The following is a 25,577-nucleotide window of genomic DNA, read 5'->3' as shown; positions in this document are numbered from 1 at the left end:
TGACAGAAGGATGGTTTTGTCTCCAAAGGACTGCTCGTTCATGGAAATGTACTGAGCAGTAGCAGCAGTGGCCAGGACAATGTGTGAGTGTCACAAAACCAAGTGACGGGTTCCTCAAGAAGCTCCAGTCCAGGAGGGCGAAAGGAGGTGGGAGGCAGAATCGGGATAGGACAGACCGCACACGTGGAGGTACCCAAGAGAAAGCAACACCCTGGCTGGGACGAAGGTTGAGATTGGACCCCCGAGCCCAGCACATGCAAATCCTGGAGCTGAAGCCCATCCGTCACGTGCTCAGAGCCGGAGATCTGTACGGGAAGAGTGAGAAGCGACACCAGGCAAAGGTGCAGGGGTGAGGATCGGAGAGTGAAGAAGGAGTGTGAGCCAGTTTAAGGTAGAACCAGTAGGACAGGAATGGCCTCCACTCACTAGCTATGGGTAAAGGGTGAATGCTTTGAACAGTTAACATACATGTCCAGAAGACTGAGTCTTGTTAGCTAGAGATGAACCAGATGAAAGGGTATAACAGGTGAGAATTAACTGGTACCAAGGGTGAGTGGTGGCATTAGGGAGAGATGTCAGGGGACAGCTGTGAGAGAAATATCCCACACGGCAGATCTCTACAACGTGGCAACATGAAGACGGGATTAAAGATACCACCAGGGGGGCGCCTGGGTGGCGCAGTCGGTTAAGCGTCCGACTTCAGCCAGGTCACGATCTCGCGGTCTGGGAGTTCGAGCCCCGCGTCGGGCTCTGGGCTGATGGCTCAGAGCCTGGAGCCTGTTTCCGATTCTGTGTCTCCCTCTCTCTCTGCCCCTCCCCCGTTCATGCTCTGTCTCTCTCTGTCCCAAAAATAAATAAACGTTGAAAAAAAAAATTTAAAAAAAAAAAAAATAAAGATACCACCAGGGTGGTGGGTGATATAGATGGAAACAGGGAAGTCAGGGAACCAGCAGGTTTGGGGGAAAAGATGTGATGACCATTAGAAAGTTGACTTTGAGTTTCGAACCAGAAATACTATTTCAAAAAAATACAGTTTCATCATCTTCTTAGAACCAACGTGAGAAATACTTTCAAAGAAGAGAATGAAAATGGAGTAAAGGATTCACAAGACAAAGAAATTCTTGAAGGACAAAGAATAGTATTACCTAATAACAGATGCTTAATAAATATTTAATGAGGCTACTAACAATAAACCTCATCAATGATTTTGCTAGAAACTCAGGGAATCCAGATTGAACAATAATTTTTCTCTTTCACTTGAAGTTGCACATTTTTTGTAGTAGAAATTAAAAGGAAATACATGAGAGGGTGGTAAAAAGGAAGCCTGCTTCTAGAAATGGACAGTCCTCACACCTGGCTACACGGTGTTTAGGCAAGAAAAAGGAATCCAAGACTTGGGTTTTTCTACCACCAGGCTCAACCTTAGAGTTTTCTTTGGTAAAAAATTCACTTGGGTAGAAACTGAGTTTCTAAAGGAAGAAAGTGTTTGAGTTTATTGGCCTAGTACTAGAGTAAAAGAACAACAAGGAGAAATGAGAAATTCTAACACGTCAATCAGACACATACAATGTTCCTATACCCCCAAACCATTTTTTTGGTTGGAAGGAACTTTCACTACCGCTTTACCAAAATACTGGAGAGCTCATAGAGTCAACTGAAGGCTGACGGGAAGATATCTGTCTGCCTCTCGGCCTTGACCTCACAACTCAGTTTCACATCATGACATCAACTCCATGGATCTTTGGGCCAGGCTCATCAATTTATCACTTCCTTGTTACCAATAGCAGAGTGCTGCATAAAGACTTGCCCTCTTTCTTTTTCCTTCGTTGAAATCACATGGCACAAATGGCCATTTCCTATTAATCATGCACTTGAGTCTCACACAGCTCAGAGAAGTGTGGACGGGAATCATTCCCAAGAAAAGTTCATGCCACATGCCGGTGTAGAGAATTTGAAATTTAAAAAATACCGTCAGGCCGTATTTTTCATTTGACTTTTCCAGTCATCGAAGAGCCCAGTGAGAACTGCCTTTCTCGATCACTTCCTGTGTGTGTTTGTTTTAATGGCGGCTGTCAGCTTGGTGGCTTCACAGACATGGTTTCAATCCTTGCTTAAGTTGCTTTGTTCCTGTTCTTTATATTTGTCTCTGTATATGAAGTTAACTCTCCTTTAAGTATAACTCCACTTTATTTATTGTGTCTACCGGATTTGCTAGTGTGCCAAAAATACCCAGGGTGAGGCTGAATGATGGAATTTATTGCATGGTCGGAACACTGGGTCTATGAAAATATCGCCCACTCTTACTGAGCGGAGGAAGCGCGGGGCAGGTCCTCTGTGGCGCACGGTCAGCCGCCGAGTGAGTGTTAGAGAATGGACCGTCAGCCAGGGCTCCAGGCTCTAGCGATCATTAAATCGCTCCTAGCGATCATTAAATGCTACATCGAAGCACCAGTTCTAACTCTAGACCCGAAGAGTCAGTGAGAGGGACCAATGGTGTGCCCGGCTTGGGAAAAAAAAAAAAAAAAATAAGACAGGTATAGACTTTTATTCAGCCACTCGAGGTTGAAACCTTCAAGCATGTTTCTGTCAAGGACTGAACTTGGTGTCGCCCACACGCATAACATGTTCTAAGTGTGTTGTTCGTATCAGCGTCCCCTTCGCCACCAGAGACGGCATCACCAGAACCGCACTCTGAGGGTTTTAAAGGCACCGACCGACTGAGCCCTCGTCCCAGATCGGAGTGTTGAGAGCAATGTCTAGGCGACACTGTCTGCACCTGTCCCCCCAGTTCTGACGGTTACTATCCGTGTGGCCATGGGCGCTGACTTGCCATCAGTGCCTCGATGTCTCCACCTTTATAAAAAATGGAAACCTCAGGGCGCCCGGGTGGTTCAGTCAGTTGAGCGTGGAACTCTTGATTCCAAGCTCAAGAGGTGATCTCACGGTTCGCGGGTTCGAGCCCCGCTTTAGACTCTGCGCTGACAGCACAGTGCCCGCTTGAGATTCTCTCTCCTTCTCCTTCTCTCTGCCCCTGCCCTGTTCTCCCTCTCTAAAAAAATAAATAAACTTTAAAACAACAACAACAACAACAACTGGGAACCTCTCCTTCTGAGAGAGTTTGGAGAACGCATTGTTAGAACATACATAAAGCACAAAAGGGTAACTAATCTGTGCCAAGCACCACAGAAGTATTAACTCTTATTTTATGATCCCCCCAGGCTGTGTAACATGCTCTAGATTCTAGGCTGATTCAAGGAAGGGCCAGAACTCAATCAGGCAGTCAGTCTCTACACCCCAGTTCTTAACGATCATAGGAGAAAACACACGCAGGAATCGCTATGTCCAGAAAAGCCGAGAGTGTGAGAATCTTAAATAGATGATCTTGAGTACTCCCCCTCCAATGTATAAGCCCAGATCTCAAAGCCCAGATCCATGGTTAGGGAGAGCTTTCCCCAGCCGTGGGATTCCTAGGAAGGGACAGAATTCGAGATGTTTTACATCCCCAACCAGAAATGTCAAAAGAACAGAGGTGTGAAGATGCCATATTCCTGCTATTAGCCTGCCAGGTGCCAGTTTCTTTGGAATCTGCCGTTCACTAATCAGTCCACAAGGCAGCGGTGACAACCAAACGGCCCCTTATTTTAAACCCTGACAAATGACCGGCCACTCACTGTCCCTCTGCAGAATGTGAGTCCACCCCCACCGCAGGCCCCACCTTGCTAGCCGTGGCCTGGGCAGTGCTGGTGACCAACCCCGCATTTGGCTGTGCCCCAGGTTCATTCTGGACAAAATGGAAGGGGCTGGCCGTGCCCGCCCCCCTGGGACATCACTCACTATTCCTTTCATTCAATAAATATTTACAGGTACCTTTATGTACCCCGTGTTGCTCTGTGCTTTAGCGATACGGCGGCGAAGAGAAGAGAATGAGGGGGTGGGGAAGAAAACAAGACAAAACGTGCGGCCTGGAGGCTCTGCATGACGGATGATGACATCCATCTCTGCAGCCCTCTCTCCATCCCCAGAAATTCTGACTGATCTGGACTGGGGTGGGGACTGATAGATTTTATTCTGGGAAGATGGGCACAGGGGTAGAACCCTTAAGGAGGATCATGTCTCTCTGTTTCCTGTGGAAGCACAGCCTCCATCCAGTCTCTTCTACGTATCTGAAAATGCTTTAAAAAAAAAAAAAAGGAACAAACAAACCAACAAACCCCAAAACTTGTAAAAGGTTCCACTTCTTTAACACCTCTGCTCCCGTCCACAGCTTCAAGAAGGCCAAAGCAAAGAGGGGTCGCTTAAGGTTTTGGAAAGATTCGTGTTTTCCTTTGAAAAAGTACTTTTAGGGTTGTGATGTATGCAGAGACTCGCTTCCTGATCATCAGCACTGCTTACTCACTATGGAGCTAACTTGTCTCCACGAACCTACAGAATCCGTCCCCACCGTCCGGTCCCTCCCTCCCAAGCCTCGCGAAGGAAAAGGCCATCCGATCCAGGAGGGTCTCGGAGAGATTTAAAGGCAGAAGCAGAACCCAGACATATAAACTTAAATTAGGATTATTCACTAGGTTTAACACTTCACTTACTGTGTTGGGGGCTTCATAGAACATGAAGCCGTATGATGTCCTACCTCGGATGCCTGTCCTAGCCTGGATGAGCGGTCAGGCTCCATTCTGGAGAGGATGAGAAGGGGCCGCTCCAACAGCCCCTGAAAGAGAATCAAATAGCTGACGGCAGGGGCTCCAAGTAACAGCAAGCAGGATGTGACGTGGTTTACTGGGACTAACTTCCCTGAGGATCAGCCTTCCTCTCCTGTGTCTGTCTGTCGGTCCATCTGTGTGGCTGTCACCCTCACGTTCCCCCCCACTCTCCTATTTCCTCATTCCCCTTTTCCTTCCTGTCTATATTCATCATGAACAAAAAGTCGTGCAGGATTACATTCCTAAGTACCGATTTTAGGTATCGAGTACAATTTCACATAGCGTGTACTCAATTCAAAGTAAGGAGAAATGAAAGGGGTTTGTTTCATTCAAAAGCCGTGTGCCCAACATACCCTTCCGAAGTCACCGGACTCAAAGGTGTGCTCCAGACCTTCCACGGATCCCCACCCCCAGCCCCCTGCAGGCCAATGGCTCCCCCACTCTGTAGCAAAAACCACAGTCCAGTTAGAAGGCTGAGATTAGCGAGATTCCACACTTTTAAATGTTTTTGTTATCCCAAGCTATTGCAATTTTTGAATTAAGTGCTTACTGAATCCTACCACTGCTGTGTCCCACTTTCGAGAACAAAGCTGGATAACGTAAGAACTAATCAATAGCAGGCCCCAGCAAGTCATACTTACTACAACACGTGTCGTTAGGGGCCCCACCCTACCTCATGGTTAAATATACCATCCGGCTGACCCTTGAGCAACATGGGTCTGAGCTGTGCGGGTCCATTTATAGGTGAGTTTTGGGGTTTTGTTTTTCGATACCGTACTGTAAGTGTACTTTTTTCTTCCTCATAATTTTGTTGGTCACATTTTCTTTTCTCTAGTTTATTGTGAGAATACAGAATATAATACATAACACATATAAAATGTGTTAATCAGTGTTATGTTATCAGTTAAGGCTTTCAGTCAACAGTAAGCTATTAGTAGTTAAGTTTTGGAGGGCGTGAAAAGTGACGCGCAGATTTTTGACTATGCGGGGTTTGGCATCCTTAAAGTCTCGCATGGTTGATGCATACACCATTTCTGAACCATATACTCATTTCTGCGAGTGTATGGGTCCTCTCTTTCACCTCTACAGGCAAAGAAGAAAATTTAAGGTAATACTTTGTAACACTCAAACTCAAGATAGTTATGTCAAGATTCAGAAGATAAAAATCTCAGCATGGTTTTACCTATGAACCTCAGGAAACCGTATCCTTCTCCCTTCCACCCATTTAATTCCTACCCAGGTTTCAGAAAACAGCCACATTCCACCTGATCTGAAGATTCAGGTAACGCAGAAAGTATCCTTAGAAGCCACCAATATGATATACCCATCTTTAGCCTTCTAAAAATCCACGGGGAAGGCCCCAGCTGTGAGGATACTGTGATGTATATCATTATATTCGTAGACCAATTACGTATCAAAGCTGACTGAGTTCAGGAGAGAAGAGGTGCTTAGAGGGACCTCGTCTACAATCATTTATATTTGTGTAAGGAGAGAATTGACACGCATCAAAGGGAAGTGACTCGGGCGTTAGGCCGGCTCTTGCACATCTCCTGGGGAGGCACAGTGGGCTGGTGCTATCAACAGACGCACGTCTTTCCCCAGAACTGTGCCTCATTTTCCTGTGTGCCCAGCACCTGGTGTGGTGCCGGGTCACCCCAGACACGCAGGCGCTACCCCTCGTGTCAGTGAAGGCAGCATGAGGACTGGAGAAGCCGGAGAAGGTAGGGGTAGAACTGGACCGTCAAGACGAGACCACCTGGGGAAAGCAGGTGAGAAGCACGGTCCTGGAACAGGGGCCACAGGAACTGAAGACACAAAGCAGGGACTGCCCACGGAATGTTCTAGAGACAGTGCAGGAACTCGAAGCCTGGATGAGCAGAACCTCCAGGATGGAGGATAGAGAGCCGAGGGCAGGGGATGTGAGAACACCAAGGTCAGGGTGGGAGCAGTGGGAACAGAAAGGAGGAAGCCCACAGGTAAAGGAACAGGAAGGAAAAACAAAAATCACTGGGACCTAGAGAAGACTGGCTTCGAAGAATTAAATTAGAGAATGAATCAGGCCAAGTACTGCCAGCACCTGCTAGGGTGAGCTCACAATGGACAGCGAGGGACTCACCACCGCCCTAAGTTGGGAGACGCGTCTTTAGACGCCATTGCAAGCCACGTTCAGTCCTGTATGTAATACTAGGTACCTTTGTTCCATGCGTGGCCAAGGGGAGCATAGTAGCTATGTTTCTGGGTCGAGTACGGACCACCCCAGGATCTCAGGTCTTGGTCTGTGGCCTCTTGTTAGGATTCTGTACAGTGGGCTCCTGGGGCAGTAATTTCTCTGTGTTCTGCTGTCCACTTATAAATAGAAACTGATCACAAGAAAGGCTCACTTCTCCCTTTCTTTCTTAGCTACCTCTGCAGTAAACTCAAGACCTCGCAAAGTCTATGGTTTGGCTAGGCCAAGGAAACACAGGAGACGCAATACAGTGAAAAATACAAGGGAGATCCGTTTTGAGGGTAATAGATGGGCACTCACATGGTCTTGCCAGGAAGATAGATTGCATCTTCAACTCTAAATCATTGCAATTGCAGTGACCGGTTACCTCCAAGCAGAAGCCCTGCCCTGGGGTGTTCCCAAACAGTATCTTGAGATTCAACTTTGAGAAACAGCAGGGAAATCATAAACTCTTCTGACATCCTTATTTTTTGGAAAAATCAATGTCCTAATTTTAGCTTAAGGATTTGTCATGAGTGAAGACATGCCATTTAGTAAAAAAAAAAAAAAAAAAATACAGATTCATCACAATGAGTAAGGCAAAACTACCCCGAAGTTCATTCACTATGTACATGTTTTCCACTGAGATTCCCATGAAGTCTAAGCATGGGAGGCCACCTAACTCCAACCTCTTTGGAGCTCCAAACTAACAACGATTGTTGCTTAATTACCTGGAGCCATCCAGGCAGGAGAGTAGGTGGGACGTTAGCTACATTGATCTGTACGAACCAATGAGCTATATTCAAAGCTAGAGCACTTACATTTAACATCGAGTCTAGTTGTCATGCCGACTGGGGAGAAGAGAGGAGCAGGCAAATTAGTTCCTCTTACTAATCTTACATGTGATTTTGGTGGGTTGTTGGAATCGGTGTTTCTGGACCCTCTTTGGACATTATCAATTAGCAAAGCTAACTGCCACAAATAAAAAATTTGTTCTCTACACTGATGTAACATCTCACTTGGAGGAGGCATCTCTCCCAGTTGATTTTTGCCAACATCATAAAATTTTGCTAATTCATTTCTACTAATTTAGATTCCATTTGGACAGAGGATGAGCAAAGGTTAACATCAGTATAAGCTGAAGATCAAAGAACTAAGTAAATAGTGAAACAAATGAAGAAAAACGTCGGATTTGTTGAAGAGGGCCACGTTCTGATTTCTCTAAAGCCTCAACATCAGACCCCAAGCATCCATGTATAACACGGATGGTTCACTTCCTCTCATTAGATGGTTCCCCGCTCATTAGAAACAGGCCAGTGTGAGTCTGTGTGGCAACACTGATTTACATTATGTGGCTGAAGTAATTGACTGTAGGGTTTCTGTTGGTTGAAATGTGTTTATCTGAAATCACAGATACGTGTGAGCTGGGGCCCCGCCTCGGGTAGCTTTCCTTCTGCCACAAGCCTGCGTGGAAGCTCCATGAGTGCCCCCTTTCCCTCCTTCTGACTGGACGGTCATCGGTTCTTAATGATGGAGGCCTTACTGCGATATTCCACAAATCAAGGGAACGGGCCACGATCGGGCGGTGTTTCTGCCCACATGCCTTGGCGCTAAGGGAGCGGCCTCCTCCCTAAACTTTCAATCTCAGAGGGGTGTCGGTTTTCATTGGTTACCCCGTTTTAGTCCTCTGAATCAGTGACCTTTGAAGAAGTGAACAAATGTCTGGAAAAATATCATTTCAGTGTATTAAAGGAAATTAAATGGGATAATGAATCTAACTAAGACACAGTCCAAAATCTATAGCAGTTAGCTTTGCCCTGAGGAAGGGAGGACTTCTGTTAAGGAAGGCCTTAAACTTAACCATTTCACAACACAAACGAGGTCATTTAATGGGGGAGATCCTGTCCCTCTTTCCCCTCCCTCCGGGAAGCGGAGTGTTAAAGAAGGTAGGTTCATTCCCCCGCTCCACCCCCACCCCCCCCACCCCGCCTCCGCCATTCTGACTGGCCTAATGTTCAGGCTTTCCCTCAGCATATGGAATAAAATGCTGACCCAATTAATCTTGAATTCCAGCCAGCATCTGTGACTCCAAGGTGTCTCAACAGCGGGAAAGCCACTAGAAAAACCAATAATATCATACAGTCCCCTTCCAGACTCTTCAGATTGCTTGCCTAGCTCTTTTGCTATCTCCACTGACTGATGGGACACTAGGGGCCGTCTTGGCAAGGCCAAGGTGCTCAACAGCCCCCACGGTCAGTCAGCTGCATCGTGCCACACAGATCACCACACAGCGCCAAACTGGAAACCTCCCGGTAGTGCAGACACTTCCCGAATGGAGCTAATCCAGTGGAGAGTCTCCCGTCAGCTGCTGAGATCCCAGGTTACTTCAGAAAATAATGCAGACTATAGGTCAAATCCATTTCACGTCTAATTAAAACAGATGGCAGGTCTCACCCCAGCAGTGAGTTTGCTCGGAAACCGACGTATCTTCTACCAAACGCTGCTTCTCCTAACCTGTGCACGCACACTTAGGTGCACAGCTCTGTGCACACACGTGTGCACATCTGCACACGTACTCCACAGGCTAACGCTTACATCAGTGCTTTGAAATTCATTTTCGTCCTTTATTCAAAGCTTCCTCCCAACAATAAAAGGTGACCTTTGGGAGGCTGCACGCACCCAAATCTAATCATTTCTGGGTTTTTCTTATTGTGATGCAAGTATGTGTAATTTCCAGCGGCCTGATCCTGTCATTCTGCCTGAGGTGCGGACTGACTTCGCCCTGCGGTTTTTAATTGGCAAACAACACGATAATATTAAGGCTCCCTCAACAAAAACTGGAAAACAGAAGGAAGAAGATAAATCTCCCCAAATGCCCGATCTTCACACACCACGACGGTGACCATGTTTGTTCATTTCCTTCCAGTACAATTGGGGAGACTGCTTTCTTTCCCTTCACATTATTTCGTAAGTGTTTTTCTATGATACTAAATAATCTTTATAATTATCATTTTAATGGCCGCACTGAGTGAACGTACACCATAATTTACTTAACCGTTTACCTATTGTTAGGCATTTAGTTGTTTCCACTTATCACTCCTTGGGCTGGAAGGAACATTTTTATATAAGCTATTAATTTAAAGCAGCACGCAGAGATGACTCTCCATCACTAATCTAAAAATACAGGGTTTATATATTTACAACTCACATTTGATTATGCACTTTAATTTGAGGGTAATTAAGACATTTACATTCCAAACACTCCTCCACACCCCCAGCTCTCCCCGAGCCAGACGGGCTCAAGCGTGCCTCGCCACCTTCACCTCAAGACGACACAGTCCGATGACTTCCCAAACACAATTTTCTTATGAGAAATAAACTTTATGAACTCCTGCTGCTTTGGGACCAAGAGATTAACTCCAAGACCCAGAGCCCATGCTGCTCAGAGGTGACATAGCCAAGGCGAGCCATCGCTGAAAATGCCACTGTGGCCTCAGGAGGACCGCAACACTCCGGGTGGCCCTCACGGGCCCGAGTCTGTGCTCGGGGCCAGGTTTATTCCTGGGAACTACCTGCAGGTTCTCCGCATAACCCGCACCCACATGCCTTGCGACAAACAGGCCAAGGAAGTCGCTGAGAGGAGGTCCAGCCGTTGGATGCTTTCTGAAGTTCATTGCAGGGCACTCACTTTAGAGGCTCCAGGTTTGCCTGGGCAGGACAGCAGGTCAATGCCCGGGATTTAGAGGGATGCAGGGTGGGGCCCTTGAGCTGTGGGACCCTCGGCGAATTAGGAAAGAAAAAAAAAATCTGAAGCCTCAATTTCTCTATCTGCAGCTTGAGGATAGTAAGAGTGCCTCCCCTGGGAGGCCGTCCTGAGGGTCAAGGAGAAAATCCAAGTGAAGTGCAGAGAATGTTAGCATTTGTTTGGAAGCAGGAGGACATGTGGACTGCACGCTGACCTCGCGCCGTGACGGGTGCACACTCATGCGCTGAATGAACGAAGGGATGATGAATGAATACAATGTGCCAGAACCCTCGATTTATGGAATGTCTTCTCTGGAACACCTGATGTCCTTTCACGACAAAACCGTTTCCTTAACCATCACCACCAGCCTGAGCACCGCACCGCCCCCCCCACCAATAAACAGTAAGTGAACCCCCAGAAAGATGTAACCATTTAATATGAAAGTAATTCTCAGTGTCCAGGAAAATTCCATCCTAAAGCTTTAGAGTAAATGCCACCCAGCCATCAAAAGGTGTGCAGATCTCCATCTGAGGTCCAAATAAGTCAACAACAAGAACTCCTTGATGTCTTTTCTTATCGGTGAGATTAAGACAATTCCATTTCTAGTCAAAAACGAATGCATCAACAAACTACACTGAGCAAAAGAATCTGAAGTATCACCATCATTTTTACTAATAAGAAAATGATTTTTATATACTCAGCAACTCCCTGTAAAGCAGAGAGGAGCTTGGAGTTGTTTATTATTATTATTTTGCCACTGGCAATTAATTTTTCTGATTTGTTTTATTAGTTTGATGGTTGGGTCCAAGATGCAGAATATCTTTCCAAACCAGTGGACGGATGTAAGAAAATTATTTCGGTGCAGTTCCTGGCAAATCGCGATGATGAATGGCGTGGTAGGACAAACTTATTCAGACACACATTTTTCAGTAGTGGCAGGGAAAAGGCTGAAAAATTACTAGTAAATTGCTTTTTGTAAAAATGCTCTCCCTTTCAAATTTTCCCTGGGAGGAAGGTCTTCTGCAGAATGATGGGACAATACAGTCTGACACAGCTGGACAACAAAGGCAGCTCAAGAATGACTACGAGATAAGACTGAGGGTTAAGATTTAATTTTCTCATTAGACCCCCAAGTCCCCCATACCTTCCCCACACCAAGTCCTTTTGTGTGCATCATTCTAACCTGTTGGGATAAGTGTCTGTAAAAGATATATATTATCTCTCCTTAGCAGGCCTTCTCTATCCCACCCGCCATCCAGAATCTTGTCTTCCCAACACAGAGCCAGGATATGATGCGGCTCTAGTCTGTTCCCTTCCTGTAATGCTCTCTCCAAAACCGCCCAGTGTTTCAAGTGTCAAATTACAAAGGCCTCCAGATATCCTCAGCGCCCAGTAAAGCCTAAAAGCCAAAGAAGGCTTATTCTCTGTCTTCTCTAGACTACCTAGGAGAGCGACTGTTTAGGGGTAATTCTGTTGTCAGAGGAAACACAGATGTGGCAGTGGCATGAGGGTGTGGCTCCCTCCTGGCTAGGCATAGAGCTGGGTCATTTCCAGATTAGCCCTTCGAAACAGGCACCTTCCAGAACACCCATCCCCCACCCCGGGAGCCGGGACATTGCCATCTGTTCTCGGCCATTCACCTTGCTGGAAGGAAGGCCCTTCCCTTGCGGGGACACACTCCAGCCATCGAAAGGGAACGGTCTAATGTGGTGGTTCTTACCTGGGGGCAGCTGTGTCCCCCTCTCCCCAGGTCACTGGCGCACGGGGAAGGTGCTCCTGTCTAATGGGCAGCAGCTGGGATGCTACTGAACATTTCTACGTGTGCAGAGGAGCACCCCCACCAAACAGTCATCCAGCCCCAAATGCCAGGCGTCCCAAGGCTGAGAAGCCCTGGTCCGACCTAAAGCAACTTTGGCAGAGCTCACTTCTGCTGCCCTCCGACGTGACTGCTGGTTCATCCTCATGGCATAAGTGATGACATAATTAAGTTCTCTCTAAGCCTTCTGTTCAGTAACTCTAGCGGAGACCTGCAAAGTGCCAGGGCCAGTTTGCAGAGTCCCAGGCTGTCCTAGAACACGCTCAAATGGGGGCTCTGGGCTTCTCCCCACTTCTTGCCTTCACCGGACGATCATGCCCAGTATCATGCATTCCTACCCCAATAAGAATTAAGGATGTGGGGAGGTGCCTCTCTGTTGGACACCTGAGGTTATGGGAAACGGCGTGAACTCAGACATCAGGGAGATCAGGGCCTGTATGTCCGTCCTACTTGCTGTGTGACGTTAACAAGTGACATAACTTCTCTGAACCCCACTTTCCTCCTTGAAATGGACCACACGGCACTAAAGGTGTTAGGTATAGTCTACACGCATCAGTGGAGCCCCGGGCAGCCCATACGCTCACCCAGCTCCTGTAACATTTCCAGAAAAGTGCTCCTGGAGGTTTCAGTATCGGGTTCATGGGCTCCCCCCCCCCCCCCCGGACAGCCCGAAGGGCCTGTTGGCGCGTGCACTGGGCAGTGCAGCCTGGGCCCCCTTCTTGTTCATCTGGCTCACGTCTGTGACCTTGCCTCTCTGGACGTGCTGCTCTAAGGCCAGGGCCCTGTATACCCCGGTCCCTCCCATCCGACTGTTTTCTTCCAGAGCGCTAACTCACGAACAACGTAACTATTTTCTTCCTTTAAGTTCGGCCCTCAAGAAGATTCTTCCACGTGCAATGAGCAGCTGTGAATCTGCCTGATACAGTGAAGGCACTTACCCCACTGGTATTCCCCAGAGGGATCATCGGCCACCTGCACCTTTTTAGATGCATTTAATAATTCAGCCCAAGATGAATTTGCATGATTAACATAAAGCCTTGTGATTTTATTTTCTTTCGGGATTCAAATACTGAAACCACCACCATTGTTTTCGTTTTCAGAGGTTGGGATCAAAACACAAAACTTGATTCTAGAATGAATAATTTTTTTTTTTAATGTTTTTTTCAAATACCACTCTCCATAGAATCAAAGAACAGAGCTGCTAACACGGTCTTTATCGATGCAGGGGAACCCATGTTCCTTCGAGGGCTAGCGTTAACCCATTAGAAGCAAGCCACACTGCAAAGATTAACCGTTTCTGGTGTTCGCATAGAGCAGCGTGCCCGTTGTCCCATGGCGCCCGTGTTGGCAAAGACAGACAAAGAGGTTTATTTCCGTCCTTCGTCGTAGGGCGCTCCACATGGATCTCTCTGATCAGGACCTAGACTCCCCAATAAGAAAACACCGATTCTCCTGGATTCCAGTAATAGATTAATCACGTCATCCTCAAAAAACTAGTAAAAGCCCAAACCGAATAAGATGCATTTGGAAAGCCATCTGCCTATGAAGTGGAGGCGTGTGTGCAAAATGATAATTTGAAGGCAGAAGAGGCAGCATCGTTGGGTTTCTTGATGAATATAGTAAAACAGGTTTGTCTAATGGGGAAACATGCATTACTACCAAAAGAAACGAGTGTATCCCACATGGAAAAGCAGGCAGGCTTTAATATCGGAGAAGCATCTCAAGCTGTGCCTGCCAGCGATTCTCCGCCTGTCTGATTTTCCTTAACAGAAAGGCCAACCTCACCTGTTTAAAAGTAATTAGGAAGCAGGCAGTAGCGAGGTGAGCTAGGAGCTGTGTGTGCCTGTGCTCGCGCGTGTGTGTTTCCGTCCCACTGACGCCTGTGTTGATGTTTCTGAACGCAGGAATCATGGTCAGTAAGGAAACCGGCAAATGCGTACTCACGACGTCAGAGAGCGAAGTCGAACCTGCCGCCTGCCTGGCCCTGGAGATGAGATACGCCCTGGATCCCAACCGGCAGATTAAAAAGCGGAATAAAGCCCTGCAGGTGCGCTTTAAGGATATCTGCGAGGCACAGAATGAGCAGAGGGACTCACGGCTCGCGGCGGGACAGCCCGGCGAGAAGCGGGAGGCGAAGCCCGTGTCCTACAGAGCAGCCTACCGCAAATACATGACCGTGCCCGCGCGGAGGGCCATCCCCAATGTCACCAAGAGCACAGGCGTGCAGACCTCGCCGGACCTGAAGAAGTGTTACCAGACCTTCCCCCTGGACCGCAAAAAGGGGAATCTCAAAAGCATCCCGGCTGCGGATGCCTTTAAAAGTCAAAACAACGGGTTTGTGGCGGAGAAGCAGGAGGAAGGGGCGGGGGAGGAGGCCCGGCCCTGGGGTGCCGGCCGGGTGCACAAGACGGCGGCCTCGGTTTTCCATTCCGATGAACACGTGAATGAGCTGGACCAGCCTGCCGGGCTCAACTGCGCAGAGCCAGGCGAAAACCCTGATGCACACGGCTGCCGAGAGGAGCCTCTCCAAAACTCCGCTCGGCCTTCCTCCCGGGAGCCCGACCACCAGCTGCACGGCAGAGCGAAGCACGGCAGGGCGACCCCGGACACGGAGGAAGCCGCTCCGCCGGCCCACGGGACGGTGTTCAAAACGGAGGTGGCCGCCGTTTACGCACCTGCCCCCGGCGCGAAGGCCCTCGAGGCCGCCTTGTCAAACTCTGCCACCGCGAGCGAGTGGCCCCTGTGCCCGGCGGCCGACCAGGAGCGGGGGAGAGCCTCGCGTGTCAACGGGCTCCAGGGACCCGCGGCGGCCCGCTCACCCCCGATGCAGTGCCTGTCCCCCGAATGCAGCGGGCGGCCCACGCAGACCCGGGCCCCGCCGGGGGAGGACGGCCAGCCTTGTGCCGCGGCGGCCTCTGCGGGTGGAGAATCCCGACAAATCGTGCCTCACACGGAAGTCGTCGACCTGAAAGCACAGCTCCAGGTGATGGAGGACCTGATCAGCTCAAGCCAGGAAACCATCAAAGTGCTCTTGGGGGTCATTCAGGAGCTGGAGAAAGGAGAGGCCCACCGGGAAGGGTATGTATGCCCACGTTTCCCCTGAAGCCATGCGGGCTCATCCCCCCGCGCCCAGCCCACCCAGGGTCCCTCGGGAGCCTCCAAGGCCCAGATCCTTAGTGAGACTGACATTTCCGCACTTCGGCGGAAAGGCGATAGTCTGAGGATGGCGTGAGCTCAGAGGGGCCCCGAGGTTATTGTACGATGCCAGACATCACTGCGTACTCGCCGTGAAGATTTATTTGATGGTTGGCGTTCAGGTGCTTGGCCTGGAATTCAAACCATGTGCCAATAGTTTGAATGAATGAATTGTTGGGTCTTTCTGTTGTGTGCCCTGCGATGAAAGGCTGATGACACTGAGGACGTCTCACAGGGTAGGCCAGTCCAAATTCTCTAAATCAGATGCTCCTCGCCTCATAGGAATCGGGTTATGGTAGAGAACAGAACTGAGGTGGCGTTCTGCAAAGCAAATGCTGACTTGGTTATATTAAATCATTGGAAGAACATTGATATTTAGGGCTAGGGTTTACCACAATAGGGGAGATGTCTCTCTGTCCTTGTGAGGAGCTCCTAGAGGCAGTGCCCACCCTCGGGCAAGCCCCGTCCGTGTGTCACGAGGAGACGTGCCTTTCCCCGAGTGGTCTTGTGCGTGCATTTGCACCATAGGGGGAACCAGACCCAGTTAGCAGCCCGAGCTGTCAGGCATTGACATCAGATTGCTGAACTTTGTTCCCCATCTTTTAAACTGTGCAGCAGCAAACTTAAATGACCTAACGATAGGATGCTAGTCTTGAGCCCTTAGCTAGGAAGGCTCGTATGGGTCTGGCAGCGGGCTGTGCTGAAACAAAAGTTCCATGCTTCTCGAAACGGTGCCCACGGCTTACCAGCCTTTGTCTTCACTGCCGGGCTTTCTCTTTCCCGTTTCCCCCTGACACTGTCTGGATTCCCTCCGGGCAATGGTCTGGAGGTGGGATCGGAGTACCCCCACCCCCACCCCTGCGGCCCCCACCCCGGGTCGAGTAAGCTAGTAGCCAGTGTGAAGGTAAGCCAAGAAATGTACCGTCAGGGCACAAACCACGTGGGGGCCGGTTTCCTCAAGAGGATTGCTGTGGTTTAGTTATAGCGTTTGCGGACCACAGACAACGCGGAGGACACAGTCTGTGTGTCCCAGGGCAGCAGGTGAGGCTTAAGCCCTGGGCCCGGAGGCTGGCTTCTCCCGCTTAGCACAGGTGGTTCATCCAGTAGGGAGCAGATTCTCAATAACCCCACCCCCTCATACGAAGTACTGTTTGCAGTCGATGGTATTAAGCTGCTAGGCAGTCATAAAATAATCTAACAGGAGATTAGCAGGAGCCTAAGGTTGCAGAATGTTTTCAAAGGGCCTTTTTTTCAGTCTTGGGTTTACATCTCCATTTTCATCCCATTTCAGTCATTTAGGCTTGACTCCGTGCACAGCCAAAAGCAACACATTAAGGTGGTTCTGCAAGGGGTCTGTCGATAGGTAGACCACATTCCCACCGAAGAACTAAAAGCCCAAACGGGCCCCGATCACTGCCTTTGAGGCAGCTTGAAGTGACTGAAACCGGACAGCAAAACAGGAAGAATCCAACGTCACTAGTTGGGGGAGGGAGAAGAGTCACCAAATGGTGTAAAGCCACATGCATATGCTAATGTGTATGCTCGCGAGGGTATGCGCTGAACTAAAAACTGCCGAGGCTGAACACCCACGAACACCCCACGCAAGGAGAACCACGTTATACATGTAGGCTCCACATACTATCAGAACAAGTGTGGACGCTGGTTGTAAATGGGATCCTCTGAGTTCCCGTCAGTGCTGTCGGTCTACAGAGCCGTGCACTTAAGAAGGCACCTCGAGGTGGGAATTAGGACTCTGAGGACCTGGGGCATGGACTGCCTGGTTTCTCTCTGTGCCTTGTTTCTTCACCTGGGAGTTGGGAATCATCACACGTCCTGCAGATGGAGGGGACAGGAGGATACGGGGTGACCTTCTAATGCGGTTCGCCCAGTGCCGGGCGCATCTGAATGGGACTGATTGGTCTTGCTGGGCAAAGGTGCTGGAGAACACTTAGCAGTCCCACATCTGAATCCAGTGTGATGAATGTACCCTCCACACTCTCGGCACACAGGCTGCCATCAATATTCTTCCTACAAGCCCTGAGCTGCTCTGTCCAATACAGTACCCAGCAGCCACATGTGGCTATTGAAATTCAAACTCAAGTTAATTACAATTGTAAATTCAGTTCTTCAGTTGCATTGGCAACACGGCAGGTGCTCAAGAGCCACGTGCACGGACTGGCTCCTGCACAGGACACGGGGCACTGCCATCGTCCCCAAAAGTCCGTCAGTCCGTCACCCCAGTATCCCCCACACGAGGCACAGTGCTGGGCTCCTAACCGTGTGAGCACCGGGCCCCACAGATCAAGGGAAAGGGTGACCTGACTTTGGAATCAATGCCCAGTCTGGCCGCTGCCTGTGCAGCACAAGCTCACTGCAGGAAGGCAGTTCTGTATCCTGGTGAATTCCCACATCTCTTCCAGATCCTTCATTTCCAAACCTGTGTCTCTGAGTCCTCTGGACTCAGGTAACAATGAATCAGGTGCTTTCAAACTCCAAGGCCACCCTGAGAGTGGCCCTCTTCCCCATGCCCATGGTCATTAATTTGGCCCAAACTCAAATTTCCATCACTCTTTTGTATGCCGGAATCTGAGAGGACGGCAGCCTCACAGGTGGACAGAGCAGGGTTCTTGTCCGCCCCTCTCCCGGGTATCTGGGTCCAGCGCAGAGTGGGAGGATGTAAGACAGGTCTGCCGGCACCTCTTTAACAGCTGGTTCCGGGGGTGGGGGTGGGGAATAGTAGCATTTGTTGATTTCCACGGCGTCCATATTGCTACTGTGGCCAGTTGCGACCAGCTGACAAAATCCTGACAGTTTCACCTTCTGCTCCTCTGAGCACCAGACCAGTCCTCTGAAGGGCATGCACCAGGATCGTCGCTTTAAAGGAGGAATTCACAGGACTGACTTTATGTCCTCAACCTGAGCCAGGGAAGAGGTGTTACCGTTGCACCTCATGGTAAAAAATGAGAACTCAGTCTACTTTACGTAGATTATTATATACTCACTGCATAATAACCTGACAGAGAATTCCATGGCCAAGTTAAAATACCAGTAGAGTTTTCCTTGGGAAATATTCTAGCGTTTATAAAGTCATCGATAGTGGAGAAGACCCAGAAGCTGGGTAAAATCAATTTCTCTGTCCACCTTCCACCCCCAAGTGAAGCACAGGCAGCCTGCTTTGTAAAGAATTTCCCTGCATCAGGAGAAAGCTGGGTGAGGACAGGCAGCTTATGTGCACCTCAGAGCCCACGACTTTGAATGCCAGTGGAAAGTTCTGCCTCTAAACCCGCCCCTCACGGTGAGGCCACGGGCCTGCCCTGGGGTATGAGGTTAGGACAGAGCCAGGGAAGAGCCAGGACTCTCGAAACGTGGCCAGTGGCCAACTTCCATCTCTCGAAGCACCCTGAATGTGTGACCTTTTAGTAGGACTTCTTTTCACTAGTGAGTGGTTCACACAAGCTCATTGAAGCCGTTCCTCTGGGCATGGGGATGCCTGTGTCTCCAACTCAACCACATTTAGTAGCTTCCAAATTATTTTCCATGAGACTCATTAATCTCATCTGCTTACGTAGATTTCCAAAAGGTCTCGCAGAGCGTTCTCAGCTTAGGGAAGTTACTTAATCTCAGGCAGCTTCCATTTACATCTTCTACCACAGGCTTCTAGAAGCATAAGGACGGTGCCTGCAAAGCTAGGAGCAGACACCAACGCACGGCGGGCACTGAGGAGCGGACACGCCCTAATATGAGCATTTCAGAGGACGCGTTCCATAAGCGGGTAGCTGTGAAAAAAGTATTCAGAATCACGCCTTTTAGTCCCTGTCAAATTGCTGGGGCAGTTCACTGAAATCGCTCGCTTTATGCAGTACGGGCGGGATTTGGTCACTCTGCTTGGATGAATGCCAAGAATTATTCTGCTTATTTCAGAGCTCTCGGTATTATTCTGGTCTCTTCCCAGGGAGTTCAGGGTCACACAGACTGCCTCAGTAAGCCGTTAATGTAGTCGTTGAAGGCTGAACCAGGCAAACGGGGCACTGAGTCTAAAATCTCAACTACTTCTAACAGTCGTGATTACCCAGAGCAGCTGTGGGCTGCTGGGCAGGGGCCCCTGGGACCCACGGGCTGTGGGTCCCAAGTGCTCACAGCATGCGCTCCCCAGCCACTGTGGTGGGCACTCCACAGGGAGACGCTTATTTACTTCCAAGTCTGTACCCCACACGTTTAGTGTCTTCATGGGTTCAATGGCCAGTGACAGTCTAATGATACTCTGCTATTCAGAGAAGACCCGAAAACGACATGAGGGGCTGTATTTGTGCTGTCAAGCATGAGGGCAGGATCTGTGTTTCCCCGAAGTTAAGTAGGTTCTTTCGCTGGTCACAAGTGTCCCAACATCACCTGGGTGTCACCTGCAGGCCTGGGTGTTGGGGGGGGGGGTGGCTGGAGAATGGGGTCACAGCAGAACCCAGGCCACGCTGGGCCCTCAGATGTGATGGATGGACAGAGACGAAATCTTGAAGCCCCCTGAAGCATCTGTACTGAGTCAGAGCGAATGTGGGACCCTCCCTGAAAATGGGAAAATCCTAAATAACAAACTAGCCCAAGGGGTCCGGCAGTTTGCAGGAAGGGCCGTGAACCCAGTGACTGCTCCCGGGGTCCTGTCCATCCTGTTCAACCTCACCGAGAAAGAGTACTTCTCTGTGACGTGAGGTCCGGGGGCACGCGCGCGTGCACGCGCACACGTGCGCACACACACACACACGGGGGAGAGCAAAGAAAAGTAAGCGAAGGGAATCCCCCTGAGATCAGGGGCCCTTTGAGGGCAAGTGCTCACAGCAGCTTTGAAGACAAAGGAAGTAGAAATAAAGACCTGAGGGCGGGAACAAGTTAATGCAAACCCAGCGTGGAATCCTGTGTGGTTTGCTCAGCTCTGTTTTCTTTTAATCACTAAAGCAAGGCGGCCGGCCACACACCGGGTGAGAGTATGTGCAGATACTCATGTCTAGGGGAGAGAAAAAAAAAAAATCAGGCTTTCGGGATCTATGTTTATTTGAAGACCTCAGAGTCACCTTTCGACGTGGCAACTGGTGGCACGTTTTTCCTACAAAGGGCCAGATAGTAAATATTTTCGACTTTGATGATTCAGCTTTGCCACTGTATCATGAAAGCAGTCACAGACAAGATGTGTCCACACGAGCGTGGCTGTGTCCCCGTGAAACGATACGCAAAAACACGCAGTAGCCAGATTGGGGCCATTAGCAGAGTTTGCCGACTTGTGCCACGCGGTCTTGTAAATGTAGGGACCACATTTACTCAACTGGAAGCCAGGTCAGTAGATGGGTGCGGGACAGTCCCAGGTGTGTGACTGCCAGACAGGTGTAGCGTTCACTCGCATGTTCGGAAGGTCTATACATATGGGAGTTGTTGAGCCCTGTGCCAGGCAAGGAGGGCATACAAGTCGAATGAAGCGTTCCCAGCTCGCTGGCGGTCAGTTTGTTCAAGCCTACGCCTGACTGTTTGTCGGCCCATACGACCTTCAGAATTCTGCTTGTGAGCCCCGCGTATCTGTTATCCACACATATGTCATTTGTGTGTATAACACATACACGACAGCATTTCTTTGAGACCTGGGAAAGGTCTCACTCCCCTCCTTGTAGCAGGAATAAGAGGTCATTACGCACACAGTTGTGCCCCGTGACTTGCTTCCACCTAGAGACTGATGCTAGATGGACAGAAGTGATACAGTCGTTTTATCTTATGTCCCTATATTGACAGATCACTCAGAACCAGGCACCCTTCAGAAGGACTTGTCAGGGGATGAGAAATCTCTCTGAATTTGCTTTCATTATCCATGCCCAAACAGAATAAATACTGCACCACAGTTACAGTGGGAGCATAAGGGGGCAGTTTAAGTCACACAGCAGAAAGAACCAACGTGGAAATCTGTGCGCCACTGCGGCAGGCAGGGCATGAACGCGGGACTCGCCAAGGTCTCAGTGTGAGATTCTGTGAACTTCCCAGAGCCCCACTCCAAGAGGCGAGGGAAGAGCTGGGCCTTCCACCGGGTTGGAACGGCCACATTTGGAAGAGAGCAGGTGGGTGGCATCATGGTTCCACAAACGATGCTTGTGGGTCCCCTCCGGAATGAATGCTGTGGGCCACCTTGCCAGAGGTCTGGCACGATGCATCACAGAGAAGCAGGGAGCTGTGAGCACCAAGGAGAAAGCAGCACCCAGCGCAGAGATCAGGAGCAGAAAGGTCCTTATTCCCTGCCAGACGCACTCCCTGCTTGAACGGGATGAAAATGTCAGCACTTCATTTTCTAATGCTCTCGATAAGTCAGTTTCGGTGTCTCTGCACACGTGTCCTATCCCAAACATTGCAGCCAGCCGACTGAGGTCTGCCTCCTGCTCCTTCCGTTTTCCCATTTTCCGGGAAGGAGATCGGGGTGGGGAGGGAGCAGAGAGGGACGACCAGGGCCCTGCAGGCAGCCAGTTCTGAGTCGGCAACTTTGCTCTGCCCCTCTCTCCCCTGGCTGTGCTTAGGCACGGCTGTTAACCTCTCCGAACCTCAGCCTCTCACTCTCTAAAAGTGGGCTAAGACTACCTGCTTGGGGGCTGCTTTTGCAGATTAAACGAAATACGGAGGACAAGGCTCTCAATCCAGGACTCGGTTAGCAGTCAGTAAAAGTTCCGTCCCCTCCTTGCTTTGTTACTACTGAGAAGCACCCTTCCAAGTGCCAACATGCGGAGAGGTTAGGTAAGCAAGGCACCTTCAGAGAGCTTCTCCTGCTTTATTATACAGGCTGGTTTATTTCTGAAGGTGAGGAGGGGTGGAGGGTTACCAGGGGCGACCTCAGCTCTGTACTCATTTTCGGAGGAGTGCACAGACCAAGCGGAATTGGGGTCACGGACAGGCGGGGTTTGGAGTCGGGAGACACAGGCTGGTCCTAGCTCATCCTGGCCTGGCCTCTCTCAGATACATGTTCCCCTGTAAGGGAAGGACAGTCAAGATGAGACAGGGGCCCTCACGGCTCCTTTCTGCTCTAAGAACAAATCCTCCAGGGAGGCCAAAGAACAACCTAATTTCAGCCACTGCCCGAAAATACATATAAAAGTTTACAGAGGGAGAGAATCAGGCAACACAACCCTCTCTGCAGACGTCCTTCAATAAATGCGTCCAGGGAGCCCAAAGTCATAATTTGTCCCTGACACTTCATTCCGTAGCTCTTCACCTGCTACAGATGCTGGAATTGGCTTCTGTCCTTTTCAGCTGCAATCCTTTGAACAGATTTCAGGAAAAAAAACCTTTGTTTTCTTTTTCTGTTGCATCTAATGGCTTTTATAAATGTGTGATCAAATATTCAAGTTGAAAGCCTCAAGAATACGTTCTGTTTTACGATTCTGCAATCGAAGGCACACATCATGTTCTAACCAGCAGTCCCTTCGCCTAATGCATGGGGCCATGGTGAGTCTTTTCTACGGCTTATATAACTTTGTAAACACTTTTTTTAAGTTCTTGAAAAATAATAAGGCTTTCCAGCCTTAATACGAGAAATGAAGCAAATAGATTTGTAAGAATATAAAACACATTCCAGATTCTTGCTTTGGGCTTCATGTAGGTATCACACATACTTGAAAATGTAATTTAAATAATCTTCCTGTGCAGAATGCCAAAATAGATTTCAAATACCTCCCCGGCCTTTCAAGTTGGTAGGTGAATAAACGCCTCACCACCGAGCTACCCGGCAATCCAGACACCCCATTTGCAGATAAAATGAGCAATTCAAGGCATGACATGAACGTTTATGGAATTTATGGATTTGTGTCCCAGAATTCAGGTGTTTTTTTTTTTTTCCAAGAGATGAAATACAAGTTCTAGTTTTCAAATACTTTTTAAAATCCCATACAATTTCTGCTGAGCTCTGCAAAAATGGCTCGAGCTCTGTTGCCCACTGGGTCTGTATGACAGTTCGGTGAAGTGAGTGTCTCTGGGCCGAGCCACTATAAAGCCCAGCTGTTCTGAGCACCTCCAACAATGAGAGCGTTCTGCATTGTTGCATTTAATTCTCAAAATAACACTGAAGGTAGAAATTATCTGCACCAGAAAACTAAAGCTTAGCTATGCTAGGAAACATCCCCAAGGTCAGAAGGCTGGTGAGAATTGGCAAAGGCAGACTTCCCATCTAGACCTGCCTGGCCTGGGCACCCACTCTCTCACCCTCTAAAAATAGGCAACCTCACATATCCGCCCAGAGTTAAGAAGCAGGCATTTTTGGTGCGACTATAAATCTGCATTCTTCCTTCTACTTCGAAGGCACTAAGAGGCTCTTGTGCCCAGAGCTGGTGAGGTCTATGCAAACCTAGGTTCTGGAGAGAGTATGCTTCTAATGCAGCTTTTAAAGGGCTGCCAGTACTGAAGTATGTTTTTAAGGATTCAAGCTCAGTTAAGAGGAATGTCCTCTGTGAAGTAATTTCAAAAGAACCAAAGCCATTGATCTTGAGGGACCTGAATGCCAAGCACAAAATCTATCCTTAAGCAACCTTCCCGGGGAAAACACTTCTAGACCTTCATGTACCATCTCTCACGTTAGTGACGCACTAAAAGTGACCGCCACGGGCCCCGCGGGCTCCTCTACGTTCCTCAAATGTGAAGGACTTCCTCAAAAGTTCATGTGAACAAGTTGAGGAAAGCATGCAGTGCAACCAAAGTAAGCACGCATGTATTTTGAAGGCCGGATTTGAAAGGACGTTTCTGAGAATCGAGTTCCTAGACACCAAGAAATAGAGTAAATGTTTCCTATCAGTATCTCATTGGTTACAGCACCAGACTATCTCCCCAGATAAAAGTCTCATAATGGGACATCAAGAATGTTATAAATGATGGCACCAGAATTTAAAGATTTTAATCTTCAACCGCAAGAGCTCTGAAGCCGTTGTTTAAAAAGTCAGTCCAAGGTCAGACTTTTGAAACAATGGCCAAACGCTTCACAAAGCCTAAGTTCTGATTTCAAATGAGCCAAACTCCTCTAAAAAAATAAAATAAAACAAAACAAAATAAAGTAAAATAAAATACATCAAAAGAAATTGTCACTCAAAACTAAAGGCCTCTGTGGATATTTACCAGCAGAACCAAGAGCAAATGCACATTGTCTTCAGATTAAAACCCCTGTAGGTCAGACTTCGGGTACCCACGGTACTTGTGCCGGAGAAAAATGGCAAAGCCGGAGCCAGCTTTGCTTTTAATACAACATACCCAGACCCCTATCCTCATTCTAGTGGGGTAGCCAGTGCCACCACAATTCGTGTTCGTTAATTTTCAATAAATTATAGCTCAAGCTTTATCTGTCTTCCAGGAAAACAAGTTAATCAGCTCGGCCTCAGCTCAGCCCTAAAAAGTTGTTTTCCTTATGAATAAGCTACTCCCGGTGCCCTTTGGGGCAAGTGACTTGTTTCTCACCACGGCTCTCATTTTGCAACTTAGGGACGTATGAAAGAAGACGCAAGCTTTGCCCTGTTGGTAACATCACCAGCCAGTCCACACACAAAATGATAATTACTATCTTCTCCAATTCCTGCCTATTATGATTTTATATTAGGGAAAAGTGATTTTAAAACTCTCAAGAGGGAAGTTCTGCTCTAATAATAGTGTTTATCTCGGTGTCTGTCTCTGTCCGAATCTGACAGTAATAATAACGTATGTGCAATAATAATAATATATTCTGATTGCTTATCGTGCCCGGCTCTGTGTCAAGGGAAGCAAGCAGGGAGTTGAGGCAGAGCCACAGGGAGACACAAAGACAACAGGAAGCACTGCTGGAGGTGAGGCAGAGGGCAAGGGACAGCAGCTGGCTCCCACGGACCCGCACGTGCTTGACGTGTTGCACGAGCAGCCATGCTCTTCCGCTGACCACCATTTTGCTTTGCT

The 25,577-nt window shown here is 48.8% G+C and overlaps 2 protein-coding genes across 5 annotated transcripts in view; one reads left to right on the top strand and one right to left on the bottom strand.

Moving 5' to 3' along the window:
* DOCK1 (dedicator of cytokinesis 1) overlaps positions 1 to 25,577 on the bottom strand; it is a 525,941-nt gene that overhangs the window by 254,983 nt on the left and 245,381 nt on the right. The gene's annotated exons all lie outside the window — the stretch shown is intronic.
* The window catches only part of INSYN2A (inhibitory synaptic factor 2A), a 58,520-nt gene that overhangs the window by 4,859 nt on the left and 28,084 nt on the right, over positions 1 to 25,577 (top strand). For all 3 annotated transcript variants that reach the window (XM_047073608.1, XM_047073606.1, XM_047073607.1), the window contains exon 2: positions 14,369 to 15,542. In XM_047073608.1, coding sequence (XP_046929564.1) covers positions 14,374 to 15,542 — 1,169 coding nt within the window. In that variant the 5' untranslated portion in view covers positions 14,369 to 14,373. The remainder of the gene's footprint in view (positions 1 to 14,368; positions 15,543 to 25,577) is intronic.

The sequence above is a fragment of the Lynx rufus genome, unplaced genomic scaffold (assembly GCF_022079265.1).
Source record: "Lynx rufus isolate CCGP_SWC_20201006 ecotype Redwood Valley unplaced genomic scaffold, mLynRuf1.p SCAF_11, whole genome shotgun sequence".
NCBI lineage: Eukaryota > Metazoa > Chordata > Mammalia > Carnivora > Felidae > Lynx > Lynx rufus.
Note: the sequence above shows the minus strand (reverse complement) of the source record. Positions and strands in the feature narration are given on the sequence as shown.